Source organism: Gouania willdenowi, chromosome 9, assembly GCF_900634775.1.
Source record: "Gouania willdenowi chromosome 9, fGouWil2.1, whole genome shotgun sequence".
Taxonomy (NCBI): Eukaryota; Metazoa; Chordata; class Actinopteri; order Blenniiformes; family Gobiesocidae; genus Gouania; species Gouania willdenowi.
In genome coordinates this window covers 41,280,884-41,306,241 of record NC_041052.1, presented here as the reverse complement: position 1 = coordinate 41,306,241, position 25,358 = coordinate 41,280,884, and the positions used below count along the sequence as shown (strand labels likewise).

The 25,358-nt window shown below is 41.4% G+C and overlaps 1 protein-coding gene across 1 annotated transcript; it reads right to left on the bottom strand.

Annotated features, from left to right (window-relative positions):
• Positions 1-1,819: 1,819 nt before the first annotated feature.
• ccdc125 (coiled-coil domain containing 125) lies at positions 1,820-25,358 on the bottom strand. The gene is made up of 13 exons (XM_028458589.1): positions 24,999-25,358; positions 16,785-16,977; positions 15,508-15,736; positions 13,932-13,990; positions 13,772-13,858; positions 11,682-11,759; positions 10,623-10,695; positions 10,446-10,541; positions 10,242-10,354; positions 7,595-7,699; positions 6,549-6,684; positions 4,310-4,428; positions 1,820-2,883 (listed from the first exon to the last, which is right to left on the bottom strand). Exons 3-13 carry the CDS (start codon positions 15,734-15,736, stop codon positions 2,482-2,484), a joined length of 1,497 nt encoding a protein of 498 aa, XP_028314390.1. The 5' UTR covers positions 16,785-16,977; positions 24,999-25,358; the 3' UTR covers positions 1,820-2,481.

Genomic DNA, 25,358 nt, shown 5'->3' with positions numbered 1-25,358 from the left:
TCGCGGTGACATCATCATCCGGGACATTTGCCTTAGCAATGCCTTCCACCATTTTAGGAGGGCTTTACATTTGCCTGACAACTGCTATTTACACTATTTACCACAGACAACACGAAGGTTTTAGTCAATGTTGTACGAATATTTCAGCAGATTAGAGCCAAAGGTCAATGGAATATGTCCATACCAAACACCTCAAGGTTCATGGAAAAACAACCTGACAACATGACCAGATCTCCAATAGCCTGATATTTACAAGTAGCTCATTAAAAGCCCTGGCTTCTACACAATGGAGAAGATGAGAACTTACAAAAGCTTGGATGCATATATTTTCTTTAAGGTAGACTTATGTATGTGTTTTTGTGTCTATATAGGCTTGTGTCATCATGATAATTGGCTCATTACGCAATGTGGCTATGCTAAGCTAGCACTGCTAATAATATAATAATAATAATAATAATAATAACACAGCCTAAATTAAAACATAAAAAGGCATATGAAGCACATTTGTTTATTTATTATACTTACAGTTCATATACAAGTCAACGCAATGCATATTTAATAGCAGCTTTTTAGGAGCTAAAACATCCACAGACTGAATGAGAACAGGAGCAGAACCAGAAACTGCTTAAATAAATCCTAAACAGTCCTATTGTGTGAGGAAACCTGGTCCTGGACCTGGGGAGGGAAACCAGGGGCAGTGGACTTCAGTGCTTTTCTGTTTTGGTTTTAAATCAGTAAAACAAAATACCCACGCTGTTTATTTGTTATTATGATTTGGTTTTGAGGGTACACGGATTAAGAAATATGCCTTGATTTTCAATTTTAGTTTTTAAAGCTAGGGTAGGTAATTTTCTCCAGATACACTTTTTTTTTTTTTTTTTTTTTTTTTTTTAAAGGATTTTTTTGGCTCTAGTGGCCTTTATATGACAGTTGCTTGACAGGAAGGGGGTCAGAGGGAGCAGGGAATGACACGCAGGAAGGGTCCCAGGCTGGAATTGAACCTGGACCCGCTGCAGGTGAGGAGCTATGGCCTCTGTACATGGGGCGGGCGCTCTACCCACTGAGCTAAACACACCACCCCCCAGATACACTTTTTAAGTTTTTGGTTGAAATTGTCTTTATGTCCTGACAGAAATTAAGTTCTTATGTTCTCTGAAAAAGGAACAAAGAAAATCCATCATCTGAAGCAGCTGTAAACCTGTAATAACTTCTACCAATGGTTTTTTTAACCAATCATGTCCCTGTCTCCCTGCTCGTTCTCGATCCCTCGCATACACGAGCTCACACTGAAAGCTCGTCACCGCTGACAAAGTCAAAACAGAGTTTTAAGTCACGTTTTTTAACATATATGATGGTAAAGTTTATTGTTTACTTACTGCTGAATTAGACATGAGACAACAACGTTTCTACACAATACAAGTGATGAGCTCAGCTCCTCTTCTGCAGCAGCTGTGAGCATGCATGTGAGTGAGACGGAGCACAGAGGGGAGGGGGAGGGCGTAAAGACCGAGCCATCAGGGAGGCTACATTCAAAATCATGTTAGCGTTTTTTGTTTTTTGATTTCCTTTTCTGAACGGAAAATTCAATGACCAAAACATACACTGACCGTACGATAACTTCAGTAGTTATCAATTGTGACGTGAGCAAACGCTATGATTAGTAGAGCAGCACATTCTTTCAAATGAAAAGTGTATCTTTAACTTTTATGTGCTGCAGTATTTGATCGGTCATGTGACAAATTATAGGTGGAAATAGTTGAAGGCATAATGAATACGCAAGGGACAACATTTAGTCATTTTTAAAGGTTTCGGGGTTTAAAGGTTCATTAATCTTAATGTTATTTATTGGCTAAAGCGTGTGGACTCAGGCTGATATAAACGTCATATCCAGGATCTCTGTTGTGAAGTTGTTCTCAGCGCACACAGGGGGGCAGACGTCACCTGCTCAGTAGCTGATCCTCTTCCACAGAGCGTTAAAATGAGCTCCTTTCAGTCCAGTTTTCACACGTTCAAAAAGCAAATCTTTGTTTTGCTCCACCTTCGATGTGAAGATGCTGATTTTCATCTTGGAAAAGCTTCTGTTCTTGTTTGACCTCACTGGGCGGGGCCTCCGAAACAAGTTAAAGACGATGAAGTTCAGCCACAGGATTTGTACACACCTGATCATTGGTATACTGGGATCGGTCAGATACCAATTTTTGATAAATCACACAATGGTCCTGTCGTACGACACAATGTGAACTCAGATTTAAACCTGTTTTAACACGAGGTTGATAAATGAGGGCCATTCTGTTTCAAACTATTACTACACATAGTGTAAATGGGCTCAAACATCTCACAGCAAAACCAAGGTGTGTCAAAGAAGTAGAAAATCCCGTCCGCTGTAATCAGATTCCAGGTAATATTAACTTCTGTCCAATACACACACACACACACACACGTAACCATGGCAGTGATGACTTGTGACCAACAGGAAGTGGTTCAGTGTCGTTCAGGATTCTGATGGATCTGAGTTCCTGTCTCTGACTCTCTTGGACTCTGAATGGTGGAAATGTTCTGTGATGATGTGTTTGGTCTCACAAGTTCTGTTCTGTTCTCTGGAGAACGTTCTAGTCCAGGTTGAAGCAAAGCATCACTCATTTCTTGCTGTAGTTCTGCTCGTGGGTTCCTGATTTCAGATCCAGTTGAACCACATGTTTGGTACCCCTGGATCTCTGATGAGTTCTCCTGGTTCTCCTCATTCTCTGATGAGTCCTGCTGTGGCTGCTGAGGTTCCATCCTGGTTTCATCTGAACTCAACTTCTTCTGCAGCTCCTTAGCGCTGTGAGCTAGCATCAGGCTAACCTTCCTCTGGTGAGCCAGGGCCTCCTCCTTATCATTGAGCTACAAACAAACATTAAAAACATCTTTAATCTGCTTCTCCCTGGAACCAATCAGAAGCATTTATTCTGTTGTTACTATAGCTCAGCATTGACCCAAAGTGGGCCGGTTCGGTCCGCTGCGTTTTTTAGACGAGTGAGTGGAGGCAGGTATGGTAACAGGTGGCAAAAATAGTCCAAAAGTGGCAAAAACATGGCAGGAAAAAAGTCTCAAGTGACTAAAATTGGCCAAAGGCAGTAAAGAGTGGCCAAATAATGTGCAAATAAAGAGGAACAGGTAATATGTAATGGCAAAGGTTAGCTTTAATGAGCAAAATGTGGCAAACAATAGTGAAAAAGGGCAAAAATGTGGAACAAAAGAGACAAAATGTAGGAAAAAAGGAAACAAGTAGTATTTATAGAATATTTGGATGAAAAGTGGCCAAACAATTTTTAAAAAAAGGACAAAAATTGGATAAAAGTGTAAAAAAGAACTTGCAAAATTGAACAAAAAATAGGAAAAATGGGATATTAATTGTCAAAATGTAGTTAAAATCTGAAAAAAGTGTCAGAATAAAGGAAGTTAAAAAGTTTTTTCCCTTTTAAGGTTTTCTAAGGGAATAATAATCAAAATTAAGACAAAGAGCCACATGTTGAGAATCACTGACTTAATAACAGCTTCTACATGGTTTCATCACTGATAATATAGTGATAATGTATTGATAATGTATTGTATTGGCTCAGGGGTTTCAAACTCATTTTAGTTCAGGGGCCAAATATAGACCAGTTTAATCTCAAGTGGGCCACAGATTATCTGTAGTAAAATGAGCACTATTATCATTCATCTTCCCACGTATAATAATATTTAAAGTATGTAAGGCACTGACAATATCTAAGCAATAAGTGACAAGTATCAGTCCCAAGATCTACTCATAAATTTACTTTGTCACCAATTATTATTTAATTTGTGGAAATCTTGGGTAATAATTTGAGGGAAACTGCAGTATTTTGGAAAAGATTGAGAGTATATAATACAGTTTGAGATTAAAAAAGGCTGCCATCATGTAATATAGGCGTGGGAAAACTGTGAATGTGTGTATTTGGAGAGGCTGAGATATCTACGGCTGAATACGTTGGTGATTTACACAACGAGTCAGGTTTTCACTGTCATCTTCATTTTCTCCTGCGGGCCGAATTGGGAACTTTAAAGGGCCGGGTTTGGTCCCCGGGCCTTGAGTTTGACACATATGCTATAGCTACTCAACTAAAATGCACAGACAGGCGCACATGAACAGTTTGAACCTGAAACGTTGAATTAATCAGATTACAAATAAATACAGGGATGACAGGACAGGGTGGTTCTGTGTAAAGGAGGGTTTGTATGAGGGGTGGGGGCTGCACCCTAGTGCTGTCAGGGTAATGACCTAACATGTTGGTGTAGATACACTGACCAGGTCCATCAGTTTATAGAGCGTCTCCAGCAGCTCCTCAGGCCTCTTCACATCCACAGAAGAAGGAAGAAGACTTCTCAGCTTCTGTCTCACACTGATGAGAGGACTTCTACTGCCACCTGCACACAAACCAGTCAGTGTGGTGTGAATCTGTTCAAGTGGCTACGGGGGTAAGCTACATCCAGTGCTTCATTTAATGTGTAAATCATCAGGTCCTGGCGTGTTGTTCCGACAGTAAGAGAGAGACAAAAATGTCAGGGAATAAAACTTTTTTTTTAAAACTCGATGAGCCAATAATATCACATGAACACAAACAACCAATAAACCTAAATGTTTATTAAAAGAATCAGCGTTAGAGAAGCATCCGTCTCTGACTCTGAGTGACAGCTGTCACATCTGCCATGTTTCAACGCCACGGACAGCGCTACACCACAACACAAAAACACACAAATACAAAATATTTACAATCTTTTACAACCATAAGGCCATAACTCCTCTGATGAATCAGCAGAAAATGAAAATAATAATAATTTTTTTTTTTATTTGTAATGCCCTTTACATTTGGTACCAAATCTCAAAGTGCTATTGTATGATTAAAACAACACAACACAACATATATTAAAAGACTAAAAGGAGGCGTTAACTGTTAAAAATGTGAGATTACCTTTTATTTGTCCAAAATAACCAAAAAAACAGCCATGGAGAACTTTGTATCCCCGCAAATTTTTATGTATTTCACAGCCTTGTCTTTCATAAACCTAGAGCAGCAGCTCATCTTAGCTTTGAACTGAGCCTCTGTCTTAATGTCTATGTCAGAACTTTAACTTCTCTGTCCCTGAGTCGTCCTCATGTCCCCTGGATAGTTCTCTTCCTGTCTGTTGGAGACAAGTTCTCCTGCTTTAGCATCATCGCTACAGGTGCTGCTAATCGCTACGCTAACTGATGCTAATCGCTATGCTAACTGATGCTCTAACTTGATACGCGATTTTCACAGAAACAACCTTGGACGTATTAGTGAGGATGCAGGAGGCGTCCGCACTAATAAGTAGTTGAAGCGTACGGAAGAAAAGTAATGTTGCTAGGTTAATACTATTGTCAGGCTAATGCTAATGCGAGGTTACTGCAAATGCTAACGCTAGGCGACTGCTAATGCTTGGCTAATGCCGATGCGAGGTAAATGCCAATGCTATGCGAATGTTAATGCTAGGCTAATGCCAATACTAGGCAAATGTTAACTTTAGGCTAATGCCAATGCGAGGTTAATGTTAATGTTAGGTCACTGCTAATGCTAGGCTAATGGTATTGTTAGGCTATTGCTAATGCTAGGCTAATGCTATTGCTAGGTTATTGCTCATGCTAGGTTAATGCTGATGCTAGGCTTTTGCTAACGCTAGGCTAATACTGCCTTTTTTTTAGCCTTTTCCTACCGTGTTCCAAGCCGACAAGAAAACTATTTTTGTGGAAAATCTCACTTTAGACGTAGCGTGGGGGCGTGGCCTGACTATCCCCTCTCTTCCTCACTCATGCTCAGTTTTTACATTCACTTTTGTGTTTACAATGAAATTTACAGTAATTTAAAATTAATAAAAAACACAGCTGTCCAAATATAATACTTCTAAATGTAATAAAAACATCTAAAAGGAAAGCTGGGAAAAATAAACAAGGCGCTGGAGCCAATCAAATTAGTGTCGGTCAAAATCTGGGAGGTGCCGTATCTTGCTCCAGCAGGATCTGGCTCAAATGAAGCTCTGGCTGCATCTATACCTACAGTACATCTGCTCTGAGACAGACTGAACATTTTGTTTTTGTTAAAGCTGATGGAGATGAATTTCTTCATCAGATAAAAAAACATAACGTAGATATAAAATGATCAATAAATTGAGGATCATTTGCTCAAAACAATATGTAAAGGTTAAAATTGCTGCTCAAAAGTTTTGTTTTGATTTTAAATGTAAACACTTTCTTATTGAAGTTGTTGCAATTGTTTGGCGCATTGCATTGTGGGATGTGGAGTCCTGTAGACGGTTTGTTTTTACTGTGATTTCTAGTGTTTTCAAAGTGTCTTTCCAACACATTTCTGGTGTTTTCACTGAAAGTTGCATCAAAACAAAGGTGGATTTTTTATTTTGGGGCTTACACAGAAATATCCTCCTTGTTGATCTTTTTCCCTGTGCTGGGTCCCAGTCTGGGACAATAGTTCCAGTATAAACCACAGACCTGAGACAGTGAACACACTGACCTTCAGCCTTGTAGACACTGGTCTCTGCCAGCAGCAGGAGATGCTCACTGCGTTTCTTCAGCTGCTGCTCGAAGGCGATACGAAAAGCATCAGCAACCATCAGAGCCTCTTCTCTTCTGGAATGCTGAGCATCCAGCTGCAAACACACATCCATAAGGAATCACTTTACACACAATACATAATCCCAGCTGTGGAAAGAGCCAGGTTTGTTTACACATGACATCACTGCTATATTTATTAAGTATCATATGAAGGGTTTCTATGCGCAGATGAAATTCTGGAGTGTTGCTGTGGTTCCATTCCATGGTCCTGTACTACAAAGCTGGATTGTGCACTGAGGTGTGGGTTAATAAAGCACATTTTAGAGCATATGGATCATTTCAGGACATTTCAACAAATGGCCCAACACACCAGTCACAAAAAATTCCACAATTTTTGCCAATTGTTCTGTGATTATTAAATAGTCACACTGTAAATGTTTCGTTAGATTGTATGAATACTTTTTGAGGTATGGACAATTTAGTGAGGGGAGGGGTATGTTTTGATTTTTGTGCCTTTTATTTTATCATTATTTGATTTAATTTTAATTCTTGTACATGGTTTCTCTTGTGTTAAATATGGATTAACTATTTTTGTTTGAACTGTGTCCCTGTTGTAATTTACAGTGTGGAAGGTTTATTCCTGGCTCAGTGCTTTGTTTTATCAGTAATTACTTTGTTATTTCTCTTTTGTCATGTTGTATTCTCTCTGTATTTTAATACCTTTTACATTCTAGGTTGCCTTTTAAAATCTGTCCAGGGACACCAGATGAAAACTAGCCTTTTATGGCTAAATCTGGCTACTTTACAGCATGTCTGTTTATTAATGTGCACTGTCTCTTTTAAATAATCAATAGATTCAAATTCAATTGTTCATCCAACTTCATAGTACAGTATAAGGCCCTGGTCTAATAATAAGATACATGTCAGGTGTGTGTTGTATTTGTTTTTATTGTGTTATAAGGATTTTAAAACATGTGTTCACAGATTTATTGGGGTGTGTGGTACCTCCTGATGTAACAGCACAACCTGTTTCCTGCTGGCAGCAGCGTTACGACTGCATGGACAGACCTCATTGACTCCCAGACACTGACAGGCCCCCAGCACTGCTAACTGCTCATAGTAAACAAACAACAAACAAACAAGCAAACAAACAAGCAAACAAACAAGCAAACAAACAAACAACCAAACAAACAAACAAACAAACAAAGAAACAAACAAACAAACAAACAAAGATCAGCTGCCACATCAACTAAAGATCAGGGACGTCAAATTCAATTCAGTCCAAGGGTCAAATACAGAGCCGTTTGCTCATGAGTGGGACACAGAATATAGAAAACAAGTCATTTCAATATTATTGTTCTCTAGTTTACACTTCTACGTATACATAAAATATTAAATATGTAAGAAACCTACAATATCCAAGTGATAAATATCAGTCCCAACAGGATCTACACTTTAAATTTCCTAGATTTTGTTTAATAATGACTGAAATCATGTGATATAAGCACCGGTAAAACTGTGAGCACCTGCAAATATTGTTGAGTTTCAATTACAAAATGTTTTCTCTGTAATTTTCACTTTCTCATGCAGGCCGCATTGGATGCTCCAAAGGGCCGGATTTGGCACCCAGACCTTGGGTTTGACACATGTAATCTAAAGGCAACTGGTGGCACCGGGGGCTCCAATTTTGTGTGGCGTCCAAAATAAACACAAAAAACAGTAAAATATACAACATATACACACAGAAAATAGAAAAAAAAAACATACAAATGTAATATAATAATGAAATGAGTTCAAAATACAAAACAACAGCAAAAATACACAATAATGTCAGGAAATATAGAAAATGACAACAAAAACATGCATTTAACCCTTTGTTCTTTCTTTATTACAGTTTGCTAACAAGCATACGTCACATGATCTTAACTCTTAAAACTGTGAAACTCATTTATTTTACACTAAATACATTCAGTGACCACAGTCACCAAACATCATGAATTATTTTCTCAGTCACTAGTTATTATTATTAATTATTATAATTATTTCACCACCTGCTAAACATTAAACTTTTACAGCACATTTTTCAAATGCTAACACACTTTGTTCCAAACAATTAAAAACACAAACAAAATACAATGAAAAAACATGAAGAACGTCTGCTGCAGCCACAGTGAAATCTATTGAAAATCATATCAAAAATATTGACATTAAAATTAAATAAAAACGATGATCCAATTGCAAACACAGAGACTACAGTCTGAATCCTGAGACTTTACATTTTTCTGTTTACAGTCATCTTTATATTTTTTGTACTTATGCAAAGCACAAATGTTCATGATTACTGTAAATTGGCTGCAAATCTGATACAGTTTTGCTGCAATATATCACAGCGAGGGATGTAACGATTCACTCAACTCCCGATACGATTCGATTCACGATACTGGTTTCACGATTAACGATTCTCTCACGATTCATTTTACAAAATGGGACTGTACTTAAATGACTGAAAAATATAAATGCTGTACTATTTCCTTTTATTTTCATTGTCAAAAGAATCCCTTGATGAACTATTCAAACATGCAATTTAAACTAAAATAAATCTTGAATGAAATAAATAAAGGAATAATACAAATGAAAGAAGCCTATTCATTTAAATTCTGGTTCCATAGTAAACAATACAAAACTGCATAATAGTTATTTTTCTTTTTAAAAGTGCAACTGAAAATGTATTTTGTGACGTAACATTGGACCGTAAAAAAAAAAAAAAACAGTCTGCACTGTATTTGCGTCAGATATTGTTTGAACCAGCAGAGGGCGCTGGTAACCCAGTGGTCGGTTGTAATGCAGCTAATCTGTGCAGTGAAGAAGAGATGCTATGCTAGCAGACAGAGTTAATAGAAAAGCGTGACTTTTCCAGATATTCACTTAATATTACAGATTCTTTAGGTGCTGAAGGGGTAATGAATCATTTATGATAGGTTTTAAGAGTAGAAGGTGGCCAGAAAGAAAAGTATTAGTAGATTTTCGCCCCGCCGCCCTCTGCTGGTTAAAAAAAGTACTGCGATTCAATTTTCACAGCATCGATGTAACCTTGATACTAGGAATCGATTTTAACTGCCTTACGATAATCGTTACAACATCCCTAATCACAGCATATACAATAATTTAGAACCATTAAAGTGCAATATTATTTATAATAAAATACTGAGTTACCTGACAAAAACCATTCAAAGTTGAAAGTTCACATGTCTCTAATGTAACGCTCTTTGTTGATAGTATTGTGTAGATAAGTGTGTGTTTCCACGGTGACACTATGTGCTAGTGTTTGTGGTTGAATGAGTTTCTGTTGAGACGTGTTTAGTTGGTGAGGAGATTGAACTGTTGATCTGAGATCATGATGAAACATGTAGACTGTGTTTTACAGTTTAGGACATGTTTAGACCAATGCTGTTAAACAGTAACGCTCTGATTGGTCATTATCCTAAAGGCTGATATTCATTTTGTAATAATGTGGTCCTCGGATCAGATACAGTCATGTTTCTGTTTCACATGTTGTGATGAAAGTTGCCCATTTCAAAGATGTTGTGAGGAAAATATTGTTACTAGGCAACACCAACAGTAATCTCTTGACGTGTGTGCGTGCGTGTCTCACCTCCAGGACATGTGCGTCACTCTCTGGGCTGTATGGAGGTTTGGTTTTCTGGTACAGAACCTGGTCCCTGACACTCAGCAAAGAGAGCAGCTCCAAGTACTCTCTCCTCAGAGCTGAAGCCACCAACATGATTAATGAACATCAGCATAAAGTGTGTAAAATACACACAGACATGTGTAGGTATAGCCTTTATTCATCATTTACCTGCGTTTTGTGCTCGTAGCTGCTGCAGCTCACTCTCTGTTTCCTCCAGACTCTCAGTCAAAGCTTTGTTCTCACTCAGCATTCTGATGACAACAACACCAGTCATGGATTTACATGAACACGACTAAGAGCAACCACGGCCAGGATGAGAACGTGCAGATGAACCTGCTGTGTTTCTGCTCCAGCTCTGCTCAGACGTCTTCATCTGAAGCTGTAGGAAGCTGAGCTCCCACTGCAGGCTGTTCACTTCCTACAGGAAACAATCACATCATAGACACAGTGTAGGCCTCATACAATAGATCAATAAATCAGCTCAATAATATATATAAAAGGTTGAAATTGCTGCTCGAAAGTTTGTTTTGATCTCCACTCTAAACACTCTATTGACATTATAGGAAATGTTTTGTGCATTGCATTGTGGGATGTGGAGTCCAGTAGACAGATACGTAGAAGGGTTTTTATACTTCATTCTGACTGTGATTTTCACAAATGTCCTCATTAGTAGATATATGCTGAACATGCTAAATAAGCTGCTACATGATCTAAAAGCTGTTAAATTATCTAAAAAAGCTACTAAATGATGTGAAAAAGTTGCCAAATGATCTAAAAATCAGGCTGAATGTTTCACTCCAATAGAAAACAATGGGATGTTTACAGGCAGTGAGGCCGTGTGACATCATCAATCAAGTGATTTCAAAATGGCGGAACACAGGCTCTAAAACTGTAAAGTAGTCCCATTTTTTAAAGTTAATAAAATGAATATTATTATTATTTCCCTTTATTTGATATGAACATCACAATTGCATTAGTTACCCACATGTATTGTTTTGAGTGTTTTAGCACACGTGATAATAACAGCTATCCAAGAGGCTTTTATAAATAATAAAGTGCATAATGATGTGTTTTATAAGGCATAGATCTAATAATAAGGACATTTCAAAGGTTTTAGGCCACATTTGTAAAAACATTGGAGGATCCTTTAACAACAAAGTTCTCGTTCTCCTGAAATATGTAGAAAAGCTAAACAAGGTCTGAAAGTCACTAAATATCCACTAAATAAATCTAGAGTTTCACTCTAAGGCTCCAGCTCTACCTGATTCTAGGCTTTAGCATAATCTCTACACTAGAGAATGAGTGAGGGTTTTTTTCATTATTTAATAAAGATTGAATGTCTGATAAACTGAACACACGTTCTGTAGGAACAAACTGACCAAGCCATGTTTTAACTACTGCTACCTTCTCCAGAGCTTTGGCCTTGTCTTCACTTTTCTGCAGCAGACTTTTGGTGTGAATCGTGGCTTTTTCAAGAATGGCCTGTGAGAAGAAGGTCACATGATATCTGTGTCAAACTTCATTCAGACCAAACCTGTAGAGCATTCTTTAATTTCCAGAGATGTAAACAGTACTGATATATTCTATACTCATGTACATGTACTGTTACTAGATTAGACTTGTACTCAAGTACAAATAAGTCATACATAAAATACTAAAGTAGATCAATTAAATAATACTCAAAGTAAAAGTTACCAGCTACTTTCACCCTCCACGTTTATTGTTGGTAATAAATCTTGGTACGGGTCCCTTGCATACAGTAAACATCTCATGTAGAAACAGTTTTTATTCATTTCATTTTGTACATTATTCTGTAATTTAGTGTATTTTTGATGTCAATTTATTTATTTGTCTCTCATTTAGTGTTTGTTTGGTGTCATTTTGTGTATTTTTGTCTTTGTTTTGTATATTTCTCTTCTTTGGTGTTTGCATTGCAAGTAATTTGGTGCATTTTTGTTGTCATATTAAGAATTTTTTTATTCATTTTGTATATTTCTCTATTTTTTTTGTGTTGTTTTGTAGCCCATGTGTGTTTTTTAGTCATTTTTGTGTATTTTTGCTGTTTCCAGTGTCCCTCGCCTGCTCTACGTGATCACCAGAGGTATAAAGAGGACTGATATATTCAACTCAAGTAGAAGTAAAAAGTAGCTCAATTAAATAGTGCTCAATAGTTTACTTTTCACCCCCCACGTTTATTGCTGTTAATAAATCTTGGTACGGTCCCCTTGCATACAGTACATACATATGAAACAGAATATTTTTAAATCACAAAAATTATAATTTACTCAGTAAAAGTTGGGTGTAGAAATGTGAAGAATTACTTCACTTGTTTTAAAATTAAAAATTATTTAAAATTTTGAAATATACTAAAAACTGTAAAAGTAGCCATAAAAACAACTCAACTACAGTAACGTGAGTATTACTTCACCTCTGTTCATTTATTTCTAACAGAACATATAAAGGATATAAAAGACCATTAACTATGTATTTCACATTAGTGTTGCACTGATAATTAAAAGTATTATTTGCTCATTGTTCACCAGTGTTTGTGCAGCTCTAACATTCCAGGATGTGCAGATTCCCACACTAGATCAACAGTGCTGTCAGCGGGAAAACCCAGAGTAAATATTGACCGAGACTATCTTACTGTAGCTTTCCAGGATGTTAGCGTAGCATAGCCAACACTAGACACACACTGATGGGTTGGAGCATGTGTTAATTATTTATTATAAAGGTTTGACAGGGTTTATATCCAGCCTGTTATATTTCTACCTGTAGTCACTGTAACACTTATTAAAACTGCACCACAACCTTTTTTTACAGTCAAATAAAATATCTGTATTTACCATGAGGGTAAAAATATGAGGTCAATTCCTCCTAATCACCACAAGAGGGAGATGACCAACACAGGACACATTTTAGAACAACTAATGCTATAATTTAAACATAGTAGAAAAAGTCACTCAATGATAAATAAAAAGTTAAAATGCACAGAAATTATTGATTGAAACACAAAAATGAGGAACCACAAACCACAGCATGTATGGCTATGACTGTGTACCAGGGTTGGGCTCAATTACAATTATGTATGACATTTTTTACAATTACAATTACAATTACATTCTCAATACTTAAGTTCAATTACAATCACAATTACTGAGCCTTTATTAAACGTAGCTTTCGTCTTGTGTTAAGAGTTTTTTACTGTATTAACCTGTTATGGGGTGTTATTAATGTCTGTAAATACAAACAAACAGATCACATGATCACATGAGATCAGATTGGATTTCGTCCCATGTGATGAAATTAAAGTTGCATTTTCATTAGGATTTTTTTTATTAATTTGTTTTTTAGTCATACTCTAGTTATTGGCAACTATAAAAAATAAAATGCAGTCAACGAAAACTATGACGAAAATGTTTAATCTAAATAATTAACGATTATAAACAAAGGAGACAGAAAATCAATAACAATATATTTTAATATAAGTTTACCTTCCCCTGTAAGATCTTCAAAGCTTCATATTTTCCTTCAAGGTAGCGATATGTGACATCCAGCTCACAGCATAACAGATCTATTACCTAAATGAAAATACAGTAAAAGATTACTGGATTACATGGACACAGTTTTTAATAAATACAGAATATTTGGTACCTCTGCTGCCTCCTGTAATCTCACTGTCAGATCCTCTTTGGACATCTCTGTGATGGAACCTGATGATTCACATTAACATGCTGAGTCAGATTATTATAATAATAATGTGTCAAATTATGGAGAAAAAACTGTCATTTTGTATAGATTGAGTTTGTATTTTTCATTTTATCTAATTGTAATTCCTTTATTAAATTATTTTTCATCCTCAGAAAGTCAATTACAATTATGTTATCAATTAATGAAGTTCAATTACAATTAATCACAATTACTGAGCCTGAATTAAATAACCTAATAAAAGTTAACCTTCCTCTTGTGTTAGCTTTCTGTTAGCATCAGAGATGCTAACAGAAATGGATGGATGCATGGATGGATGGATAGATGGATGGAGAGATTGTTGGATGGATGGATGGATGGATGGAGAGATTGTTGGATGGATGGATGGATGGATGGATGGATGGATAGATAGAGAGATTGTTGGATGGATGGATGGATGGATGGATGGATGGAGAGATGCAGGTCCTAAATCAGCTGTAAAATAAACTAATATCGATCATCTAATGTATTTCCTATCTATTGATTACCTTGTTACGCTTCATAATCAATGTGTCATTATACCCAATTCATTTATTTTGAAAATGGTAAAATGTGTGAAAGCTTGATATGAAACATATTTTAATAATTATTAACTACATATGTGTAGAACTGTACACATAGAACTGGAACATGGTTCCACAATTAAGAGTTAAATTATAATTGACAGTTTCTAAGGAATTTTTATGGCAATTACAATTACAAAGTCAATTATCTAAACTCAATTACAATTTAATTACGATTACAACAGCAACAGATTACATTATGCCATAATTGTAATCATTTATCAATTATGTGATTACAATTATAATTGACTCTAACCCTGACAGCATGTATTCACTCTATTAATATCGTATTTATTGATATAAATAGTGTGATTGGGTAAAAAATGTTTACTAATTCAAAAAGGGGGAAAACTTGCTCACCTAACTGTAAAAATATGCTATTTCTTTTACCAAAATATGTTCATCATCCAGGGTTCATACAGCTTTAGTCAAATTAAATTCAAGACTTTTTAAGACGTTTTCTTGCCGTTTGAAATTAAATTTAAAACTAACTTCACAATAAAAAAAATGCCACAATATAATTTAGGATTAGGGTTTTTTTTGGGGGGGGGTTAGTGTCTAGTGCAGACCCCCAAAGTAAACACACAAAAATACACAAAATGACAGTAAAATACACAAAAGACTAAAATAATCAAAATCCCTCTAAAAAACACAAGATGACTACAATAATAACCAGAAATCTATAAAACCACAAAATTCTTTGTTGGACAGGCAATTTTCCTTAAATGTACATTTTACCATGTTGTTATACATTTTTTAAAAAAACAAATGTTACCATTTATTTTGAAATGTGAGACTAATTATAATTTTAAAATCATACTTATGTATTAAAATATGACACTTTTGAAACATTGATTTCAGATATTTTAAGGCCTTATTTTCATTCCATTCCCTGCAGGTTTGTGAACGTGCGTTCTTACTGAGGTGTGGGATGTTCCTGCCTGGGACCTGATGTGTGTGTGAGGTCTTCAGACCAGGAATCCCCAGGAGGTCACCAGTCAACAGCTGAGTTCTGAGCAGCAGGTTTTCAGACAGACAGAAGCTCTGATGGATCCTCCTCCGTGCACAGGCTTCCTTCATCATCCCATCACCCAGGTCTCCATCCACCATGTCATCATCAGGGAGACGCACCTCACCGTCCTCCTGCATCTGCAACCAGGGTTTAACCTTAGTGTGATCTACTCTATACCTACCAAACATCTCATCAACACATAATATGGACCAAAACTCATAGCTCAATATTTGATCTCAAAATGGTGAATTATGATATAAATCTCAATCATTTTAAATCAAATAAAGTTTGACCAGAATTTAGGGTTAAATGGATGGATTGTTGGATGGATAAATGGATGGATGGATGCATGGACAGATAGACAGATAGACAGATAGATAGATAGATAGATAGATAGATAGATAGATAGATAGATAGATAGATAGATAGACAGACAGACAGACAGACAGACAGACAGACAGACAGATAGATGGTGGATGGATCCTTTTTGGCGAGATCGAAAAATACAATAGCGCCACCTAAATCAATTATTTTTTTATTTTATAGCTTATTTTGTATTAAAATACCAGTTTTAGGAGTTACTGTTTGCTTGCTGAGTGTGTTCTAACCTAGATCTTTACCCACTACACAACTCACTCACACGTGCTGTCCCTTATAGTAGAAAGAGTGTCACATATTGTGCAGCTGTAATAAATGTGCCCAGAATGGTGTAGTGATATACTAATCTATAACACCAGAGGTGACAAGTAACGAAGTACAAGTACTTTGTTACTTTTTGAAAAAAAAAAATATCTTTACTTTCTACTCCTTAAAAAATGAGCTCGTTCCTTTAAAGACCTTCTAAGATGACGTCACGACGTAAAAATGTAGGTGGTTTGAGCTTTTTTCTGTTAGATAGGTCCCTTACTTTTATGGTTAAAGTTATTTAACATGTTAAACTCAAAGCTGCTCTGGGTTTTAATGAGGTTTTGCACTTTTTTTTTTCTTGACACATTTTATTTACAAATGTTATCTATAATAAGTGCTAAATTCTCTGTGTTCAAAGGTAACAGATTTAATTTATTTCATTTAGTCAAGTAGCAACTTCAATACTTTTACTTTTACCAGTCATTTTGATTTAAGTATATTTACATGAGTAGTGATGACTCAGCACTTTTACCACCTCTGTCTAACAGTGACTCTTACCTTATCCAGCTGTGTCTGAGGAATAACTCATAAACGTTACAGTAACGTTACGTCCTCTCATAGAACAGGAACATTCCATTAAACACAGAAACAAACAGTTCTGTTTAGTTCCTCCTCTGTGGTGTGTTCACGTGGAACCTGTCACCTGTAGAACAAGTCTATGGTCCACCTGTAGAACTACTCTATGGTCCACCTGTAGAACTAGTCTATGTATGGACTAACACTCACCTCATTCTATGTATCAGTTTACAGTAACTTCTTGGAATGTGCGTGGCATTCGCTCACAGGCTAAAAAGATTAAGATATTTGACTATGTATCAAGATTAAATGCAGACATTGTCTTCTTTCAAGAAACTCACTTACTTAAATCAGAAGAAAAATCCCTGACAGATTCAAATTTTAACAAGATATATAATTCATGTTTCAATTCCAGACAAAGAGGAGTCTCGGTTCTTCTCAACAAAAAGTTACCCGTTAACATAATCAACTCCGTCATAGACCCAGAGGGTAGATATATTATTATCAAAGTAGTAATCTATAATAAATGTTTCACAATTCTTAATCTATATGCCCCCAATAATGATGACCCTGATTTTTTCCATAGAATTTTCTCAGAGCTTTCAGACCTTTCTGCAGACTCGTCTCTAATCATCGGAGGTGACTTCAATCTGGCGCTCAACACATCATTGGACAGATCTAGTAAGTGCTCAAATACAAAACCATCTCGATCTGCTAAAGTATTAATGGATTACATGGAAGATCTTGGAATAGGAGATGTATGGAGACTGAATAACCCAACTAAAAAAGAATATACCTTCTTCTCCCCCGTGCATAAATCCTTCTCCCGAATTGACTTTTTTCTTTCAAATAATTCCATCGTACATAAGATGTCATCTAAAATACATCCTATAATTATTAGCGATCATGCCCCAATATCCCTCACCCTGCAGTGTGACTCTAATCAGAAAGTATCCTCTCTATGGCGCTTTAACACTTCATTACTTAATGACAGTAAATTTGAAAAAATTATAAGAAAAGAATGGGAGGACTTTCTATTGACAAACGACTCCCCGGAAATATCACCGTCCTTACTCTGGGAAACTGGCAAGGCTGTCATTAGAGGGAAGATTATATCATACTCTTCTTTTAAGAAAAAACAGGAACAGATAACAGAAAAAACACTTGAAGAAAAGATCAAAGAACTTACGGAAGAATACGCAGCTAACCCTTCTGAACTTTTATGGGAAAAACTCCAAAATACAAAACTTAATCTGAATATCATCTTATCTAAAAAAACCGACTTCATTTTGCAACAATTACGATACAAAAACTTTGACTACAATAATAAATCAGGCAAATATTTAGCAAATCAGCTCAAACATAATAAAGAAAATTCCTTTATAGCAGCAATTTCTGATAACGCAGGTCAAACTTTAAACTTACCTCAGGACATTAATAACATCTTTCATGATTATTATCAAAACTTATACTCATCAAATTTAAACCCTGACCCTGAAGATATTAAAACCTTTCTTAATAAACTAAACCTACCACAGCTCACTATAGATCAGAAAACCACCTTAGACTCACCATTAACCTTACAAGAATTACAAAATGCTTTAGATAGCATGTCAACAGGCAAAGCACCAGGTCCAGATGGGATCCCTGCTGAATTCCTTAAACATTTCTGGTCAATGCTGGCTCCACTATTTTTCAGAGTAGTAACAGAGATCAAAAATAAAGGGCATGTAGGAGGTCACATGAATACAGCGAACATTAAATTGTTACTTAAACCAGACAAAAACCCCATATTACCCTCAAGCTATCGTCCCATCTCACTTATTAACACAGACTTAAAAATTATTTCCAAAGCACTCACATCCAGGTTAGAGAAAGTAGTACAGTCAATTATACACCAAGACCAGACAGGTTTTATTAAAAATAGACACTCCACAGACAATGTGAGAAGACTGTTTAATGTGATCAACATGGCACAGAACTCTAAAAAGAAAACAATAATCTTGTCACTCGATGCAGAAAAAGCATTTGATAGAGTAAACTGGTCATTCCTCCTAACTGTCCTTGGCAAATTTGGCTTCGGAGAATCATTCATACAATGGATCTCCACCCTGTACAATAAACCTAAGGCCTCAGTAACCACAAACAAAATAACATCCCAAAGCTTCACACTGCAGAGGGGAACCAGACAAGGCTGTCCACTCTCACCTTTGCTTTTTGCAATATTCGTTGAACCTCTCGCAGCAGCTGTACGTCAGAACTCTGTTATTAAAGGAATCCACTCATCCATCTCAGAACACAAAATTAATCTCTACGCGGATGACATTTTACTCTATTTGGAAGAACCGCAATCCTCTTTAGAGGAAGTATTTAATCTAATAAACAGCTTCTCTAAATTATCAGACTATTCCATTAACTGGACAAAATCATCAATCCTCCCTTTGACAAAAAACTCTTGGAATCCTGAACACCAAAATCCACAACACCCCTCCACCACAAATACAATTAAATATCTAGGCTTAAATATATCACCAAACTTAAATGAATTAATTAAACTAAATCATGATCCGATGTTGGACAAAGTCACAGAAGATCTGCGGAGATGGAACAATCTCCCCATCTCACTACTTGGCAGGATAGCCTCAGTTAAAATGAAAATCTTACCAAAAATAAACTACTTGTTCTCAATGATACCACTGAAACCACCAAAACAATGGTTCAAAGATTAGATTCTACAACTACAAAATTCTATACTAGAAATAAAAAACCTAAAATAAGCCTTTCTACCCTTCAAAAAAACAAAGACGAGGGTGGTTTAGAAGCCCCTAATTTCATGCATTATTACTTAGCAAACCAAATACTATATTTAACAGAATGGCTAAATCCAAAAGAATACTACAACACCTGGCTAGAAATAGAACAGTTAGACTGCAAACACATTAAACTCTCTGATCTCCCTTTTATCACTGCGACCCTCAAACATCACAACTGCTTTAAAAACCCACTAATTGCCTCCACACTGACTGCATGGTGGAAAGCCCTGGACATCACAAATAGCCAATTAAAAACTAGTATACTCTCTCCAATCTGGCACAACCCCGACTTTAAAAATAAAAAAACACCACTCTATCTGAAGACATGGGAAGAGAGTGGAATCACTCATCTCCAAGACCTTTTTGAAAATGACAAGATCAGGTCATATAATAATCTAACCCAAGCATTCGATATAAATAAAAGTAACTTTCTACAGTACTTACAAGTAACAGAGACAATAAAGAAAACCACTCCACTAGACTTAACTACGTTACAACCTCCAGAACTGGCTATATATATGAAAAAAATCTCAACAAAATCAAAAAAACTCTCAAAAATATACAGAGCGCTTTCGAACACTAACTGTAATTACTTACCAATCGCGAAGTGGGAGGCCGAACTCTCAATCACCCCGAGCACTGATTTCTGGGCAGAAATTTGTTGTAATACTTTTAAGATGACAAAAAACACAAACCTTCAGCTAATTCAATACAAGGTCCTCCACAGATCCCACATTACCCAACAGAAAATGCATAAAATGGGCTTCTCAGCAACAGACATCTGCTCTCAGTGCACCCAGAATACAGCGGATTCCTATTTACATGCCTTATGGCTTTGCTCCCCAGTTCAACACTTTTGGATTCTAATCACTGAAAAACTGTCCTCCATTTTGGACTACAGAATTCCTTTATCTCCAAATCTTTGTTTGATTGGAGACCTGACAATGCTTCAACCTCCAGCAAACCAATCACAATCAATCCTTGCGGCACTAGCCATTGCAAAAAAAACAATATTACTAAATTGGAAAGACAAAAAATCCTTAAACATAAACCAATGGCAAAATCTCCTCACAGAATTTATTTCCATGGAAAAGATGTCTGCTCTCAGAAAACAAAAAAAAATAACGTGCTTTGAGGAGCGTTGGACTCCTTTTTTAATTGCATTAAATCTAAATTTTTAAAAGCCTGATGATCTAGCCTGCAAGCGACTGCCAGCACCACTCTTTACTAACGCACTAGCCCAACTGTAGGCCGGGGCCGCCTTGGGCCTCTGGGGTGGTCTTGGTCAGGGGGGCTGGGGTGGGTTGCCGGGGTGCCTTGTTGCCTCAGCACGGGTGTGCATTCCTTCTGGGTGTTCACGGGGTCCCGGGGCTGTTTGATTTGGCGCCGTTGCCCCTTGCATGCGCATCTGGCTGGTCTCTGGGGCTGGGGCCCTGCGTGCTCCCCTGCCGCTCCTTCCCCTTGCTCCCTGTCCCCCTGTCTCGTCCTCCCCCCTCCTCCTCCTTTGCTCTTGCGCCCGCCATCCTGTGGGGTTGGGTTTGGGGGGCTCCCGTTGGCCTGGGGCACTGGTGGGGGGGCTGTGGCTCCCGCCTGGGGGACGGGCGGTGCCGTGCCGGGTGGGTTGGCTCGGGGGTGGTCTCGTTGGGGGGCCTGGGGTGGTGGGGTCCTTGGCTCCGGTCCGGGGGGATCCGGGGTGGGGGTAGCTTTGGGGGTGGCTGCTGCCCGGGGTCGGCGATTGCCTCCTGGGTTGCTGGGTGGCGGGGTGTGGCTGTGGGTTGCTCCGTTGGCCCTTGCGGGTCCTTGGCTTGGCTCCCTGGGGCGCACCTTTGCTAGGGATGTCGCTTGCGCGGCGAGCCAGCCGGGGCCCCCTCGGGGGCTTTTTGTACGACCGCGATGGCCGGGGTGTGGACGTTATGGCTAGGGGGTGGGGTGAGGGGTGCTATGGGGCCTCCCCGGGGGTCGTATTGGGCGGGTGTGCGGGGGCGCGGCGCGTGGTTCCTGGCCCGGTGGATCCGCGTTGGGATTGGCTGGTCTGCTGGCTGGGTGCACCGGGCGCCGTGGGCGCGATTCCGGGGCGGGGGTGCCCCGGGGGCGGATCCTTGGGCTACGTGTCCGGGGAGGTGCTCTCCGGCCATCTGCCCGGGGACCGGCCGCGGCTCGTGGCGGCGCTGCGCAGCCTTGGGCGGGGCGGGGCTGGTGGCCTTGGGCCCGCTGTTGTTCGGGGTGTGCTGGCGTCGGGGGGGTGTCTCGTGCCGGTGTGTGGGTCGTCGGGGATTGCCTCCGTGGGGGGGGGGGGGCTCTATTGGCGCCGTTGGTGTGGGGGGGCGGTTCCGGGCTGGGGGTGCTTCGGTACTCTGGCTTGCCGGTCCGTGGCTGGCGGGATGGCCCTGCTTGGCGGTGGATGGCGTCCTCTCTCGTCGGGGGGGCCGGGGCCGCCTCCCGGTGGAGAGTGTTGTATCGTGGCGCCGGGTGGGCCTGTGCTGGCCCTGGTGCGGGCATGGGCCTCCCCCCTGCTCGGCCGCTCCCCTTGGTGGCGGGGTGGCATTGCTCCGGGCCGGCGGGCGGCGGGGGTCGCCCCCTGGGGCGCCGGGGGATGTTGTTGGTGCCTGGCTGTACCCGGGGGTGGGGGGTGTCGCCGTGCTCCGCGGGGCCGGCGCGGTCTGGGGGGTGCCGTGGGGGGGGGTCTCCGGCTGTGCTGTTCCGGGGCCCGCAGTGCCACTTGCCCGTCTGCGCCATCTACCCTCTCGCGTGGCCCGCCACGCGGACGGGCCCGGCTCACACTGGACAGGCCTCCTACATGTTCACTTCACCCCACTCCCAGCTGGTCTGGCTCACTCACTAAATGCACCACACACCAATACCCAACCCTTGGGGGGCTGGATGGTGGGGCTGGGGGTGGAGGGGCCCGCCACCTGTGTTACTATGTAGTGGCGTGGGGGCGGCCCTCCCACCTCTAGTTGCCCTACTAATCCCTCCAATTTTAATCGCATCTCAACATGTCACCCCCCGGAGGGTGTATCATCATTTACACCCTCCGGCCTATTACACCACATACACATAAATCCACAGAGGCTGGAGGGGGAGCACCGCTCCCCTCCATCCCCCTTCTTTTAATTACACCCCATACATTCACCAAACACACACATTCACACAGGGGATCGGGAAGTGCCTCTCCATTGGGGAATGGAGAGGCACCATAACAGGGTGGTGGGTTGGTACACATATTTGGGCCTCTCCGGTGGGGGCCTGGCCCCTCTGTTGGTGGCTGGGCCACTGCATAGAGTAAAAGCACATCAAGATGGTGCGGTCGGGCGTGGCGGTGGGTCTCGGGGGGGCTTTGCCGGGGTTTCTCCTTGCGGGGTCTTTCCGGGCTGTGTCGGCCGGGTGGGGCGCGGGGGTGCCTCTCCCCCTTGGGTGTGGCTTGGTGCTTGCTTTGTCTCCTGGTGGCCTTGGGGGCGGGCCCCGCGGTGTGCGGGCCCGGGGCGGCCTGCCTCGCCGGTTTGGGGGGTGGGTGTGCTGGGGGGGTGCTGGTGTCCTCACCGGGGTTGGGGCAGGGTTGTTTGGCGCCTCGGGATGATGCTGTTTACTGGGGGGGCGGCGTTAGCTGTTCCGATGGTTGAGGTTGCTTTCGGCCGCCTGGTGGGTATGTCCTGCCATCTGCGGACTGGTGGGTGGGTCCGGGGCATCTTTGGCTGGGGGCTGCTGTCCCGCGCTGGATGTGTGCCGGTGGGGTGCCTCCGTCCCCGCGGTGGGGGTCGCCGGTTGCTCGCGGGCCGGCGGGGGGCGCTGCCCCGTGGCTTGCGCTGTCCGGGGGGCGGCGGGCCCTGGGCTGCTGGCCTTGTGCCGTCTGGGGCTGTGCGGTCCTGCTGGGCTGTGGCCGGGACCTGGGCTGGGGTGGGGGGCGCGTCCCGGGGGGCTTGCCCTTGGGGGGTCCTGGTCCCTGGGGGTACTCCTGGGGCCCGGGGTGCTTGGCCGGCTGGCCGGGCCGGTCCTGGCGGGGGTCTTCTGGGGCGGGTGGCGCGTGCCGCGCCCTTGCATACCTTCTGGTGCGGCCCCTGCTTGGGCAGTCCCCCGTGAGGCAGAGTGTCGGGGTGGGATTAGGGGGCCACATCCCGGCGGGGCGGTCTGGCTTGGCCTCTGGAGGGGGCCCTGGCTTTAAAGAACTGAAGCTCGTGGCGCGGGCGGCATCAGCATCTGGGGCGCCCGGGGGGGCTGGGTTGGGGTGCCTGGGGACTGGCGGGGGGACTCCCAGCGGCCCCCTGGTGCCTTATGCGGCTTGGGGTGTGGTCGTTCGCCCTGGGCGGGCTGCTCCTGGTGCTGCATCCATTCCGGGTCCTCCTGGCCTGGGGTCGGGTCCTTGCTGGCTCTGGGCTCACCGGCGGGTGCCCGCCGGCTGCCTGTTCGGCGTGGCTCTGGTCGTCTGCTGGGCGTGGGCTTTGGCTCCTCCGCTGGGGTCTCGGGCGGGGGGCTCTCTGGGCCCTCCCCTCGGGGGGCTGGGCGCGGGGGTGTGGGTGGTGGTGGGGGGGTGGGGGGCTGGGGGGCCTGGGGGTTGGGGGTTGGAGTCGGTGGCGTGGTGCGCTTGGTCCTTGGCTCCTTGGGGGCTTTTCGGGTGTGTATGGGGGGGGCAATGGCAGCCTCTCGGCTTGGGACCTTGGGGGCGTTCGGGGGGCTGCTTGGCCGTGGGGTGGTCGCCGGGGGCCCCTAGATCTCTCGCTCTTTCTGCTGGCCCGACTGCTTCTTCGGGCCCGGGGGCGGCTCATGGGTTTTGCAGTAGCGGCTCTTGGAATCACATTTGTCATGGACGCACTGGCCTCGGGCTGTGGGATAACACTCATACTGGGCTCAACCATAGACACGTTGTTCCCAAATACCTGTTTTATGTAACTTCCACTCACTTCCTCCTCTGCTCACAGCCACCACCATTATTCCTAAGCCGCACACTGGTCACCAGACTGGCTTGATAACACAACAATAAGCACAATATACACAACCACAATTTCACATCACATCACTTGAAACTTATTGATTATTCCCCACCCATTCGTTTTCCTATCTTGTATCCCTCCTCCCTGTTAACTCCCCCCCCCCCACCCCCCTCACCCTGGTGTAACACTGCCCTCTCTCTTTTACATCCTCCCTTTAATAAAGTATTTACCCTTCCCTAGGGAGGGCTGGTGATGGTCACAATTATGCAATGAAATAAACTCATTTATTTAATTGCAATAATAAAATATGCATTGCTGTTAAAAGATTGCACTTCTTGTAGTGTTAACCTTCAACAGCATGTGCAAACAAGGTAAAAAAAAAAAAAAAAAAAAAAAAAAAAAAAAAAAAAAAAAAAAAAAAAAAAAAAAAAAGAACTACTCACTACTCTATGGTCCACCTGTAGAACTACTCTATGGTCCACCTGTAGAACTACTCTATGGTCCACCTGTAGAACTACTCTATGGTCCACCTGTAGAACTACTCTATGGTCCACCTGTAGAACTAGTCTATGGTCCACCTGTAGAACTACTCTATGGTCCACCTGTAGAACTACTCTATGGTCCACCTGTAGAACTACTCTATGGTCCACCTGTAGAACTAGTCTATGGTCCACCTGTAGAACTACTCTATGGTCCACCTGTAGAACTAGTCTATGGTCCACCTGTAGAACTACTCTATGGTCCACCTGTAGAACTACTCTATGGTCCACCTGTAGAACTAGTCTATGGTCCACCTGTAGAACTACTCTATGTTCCAA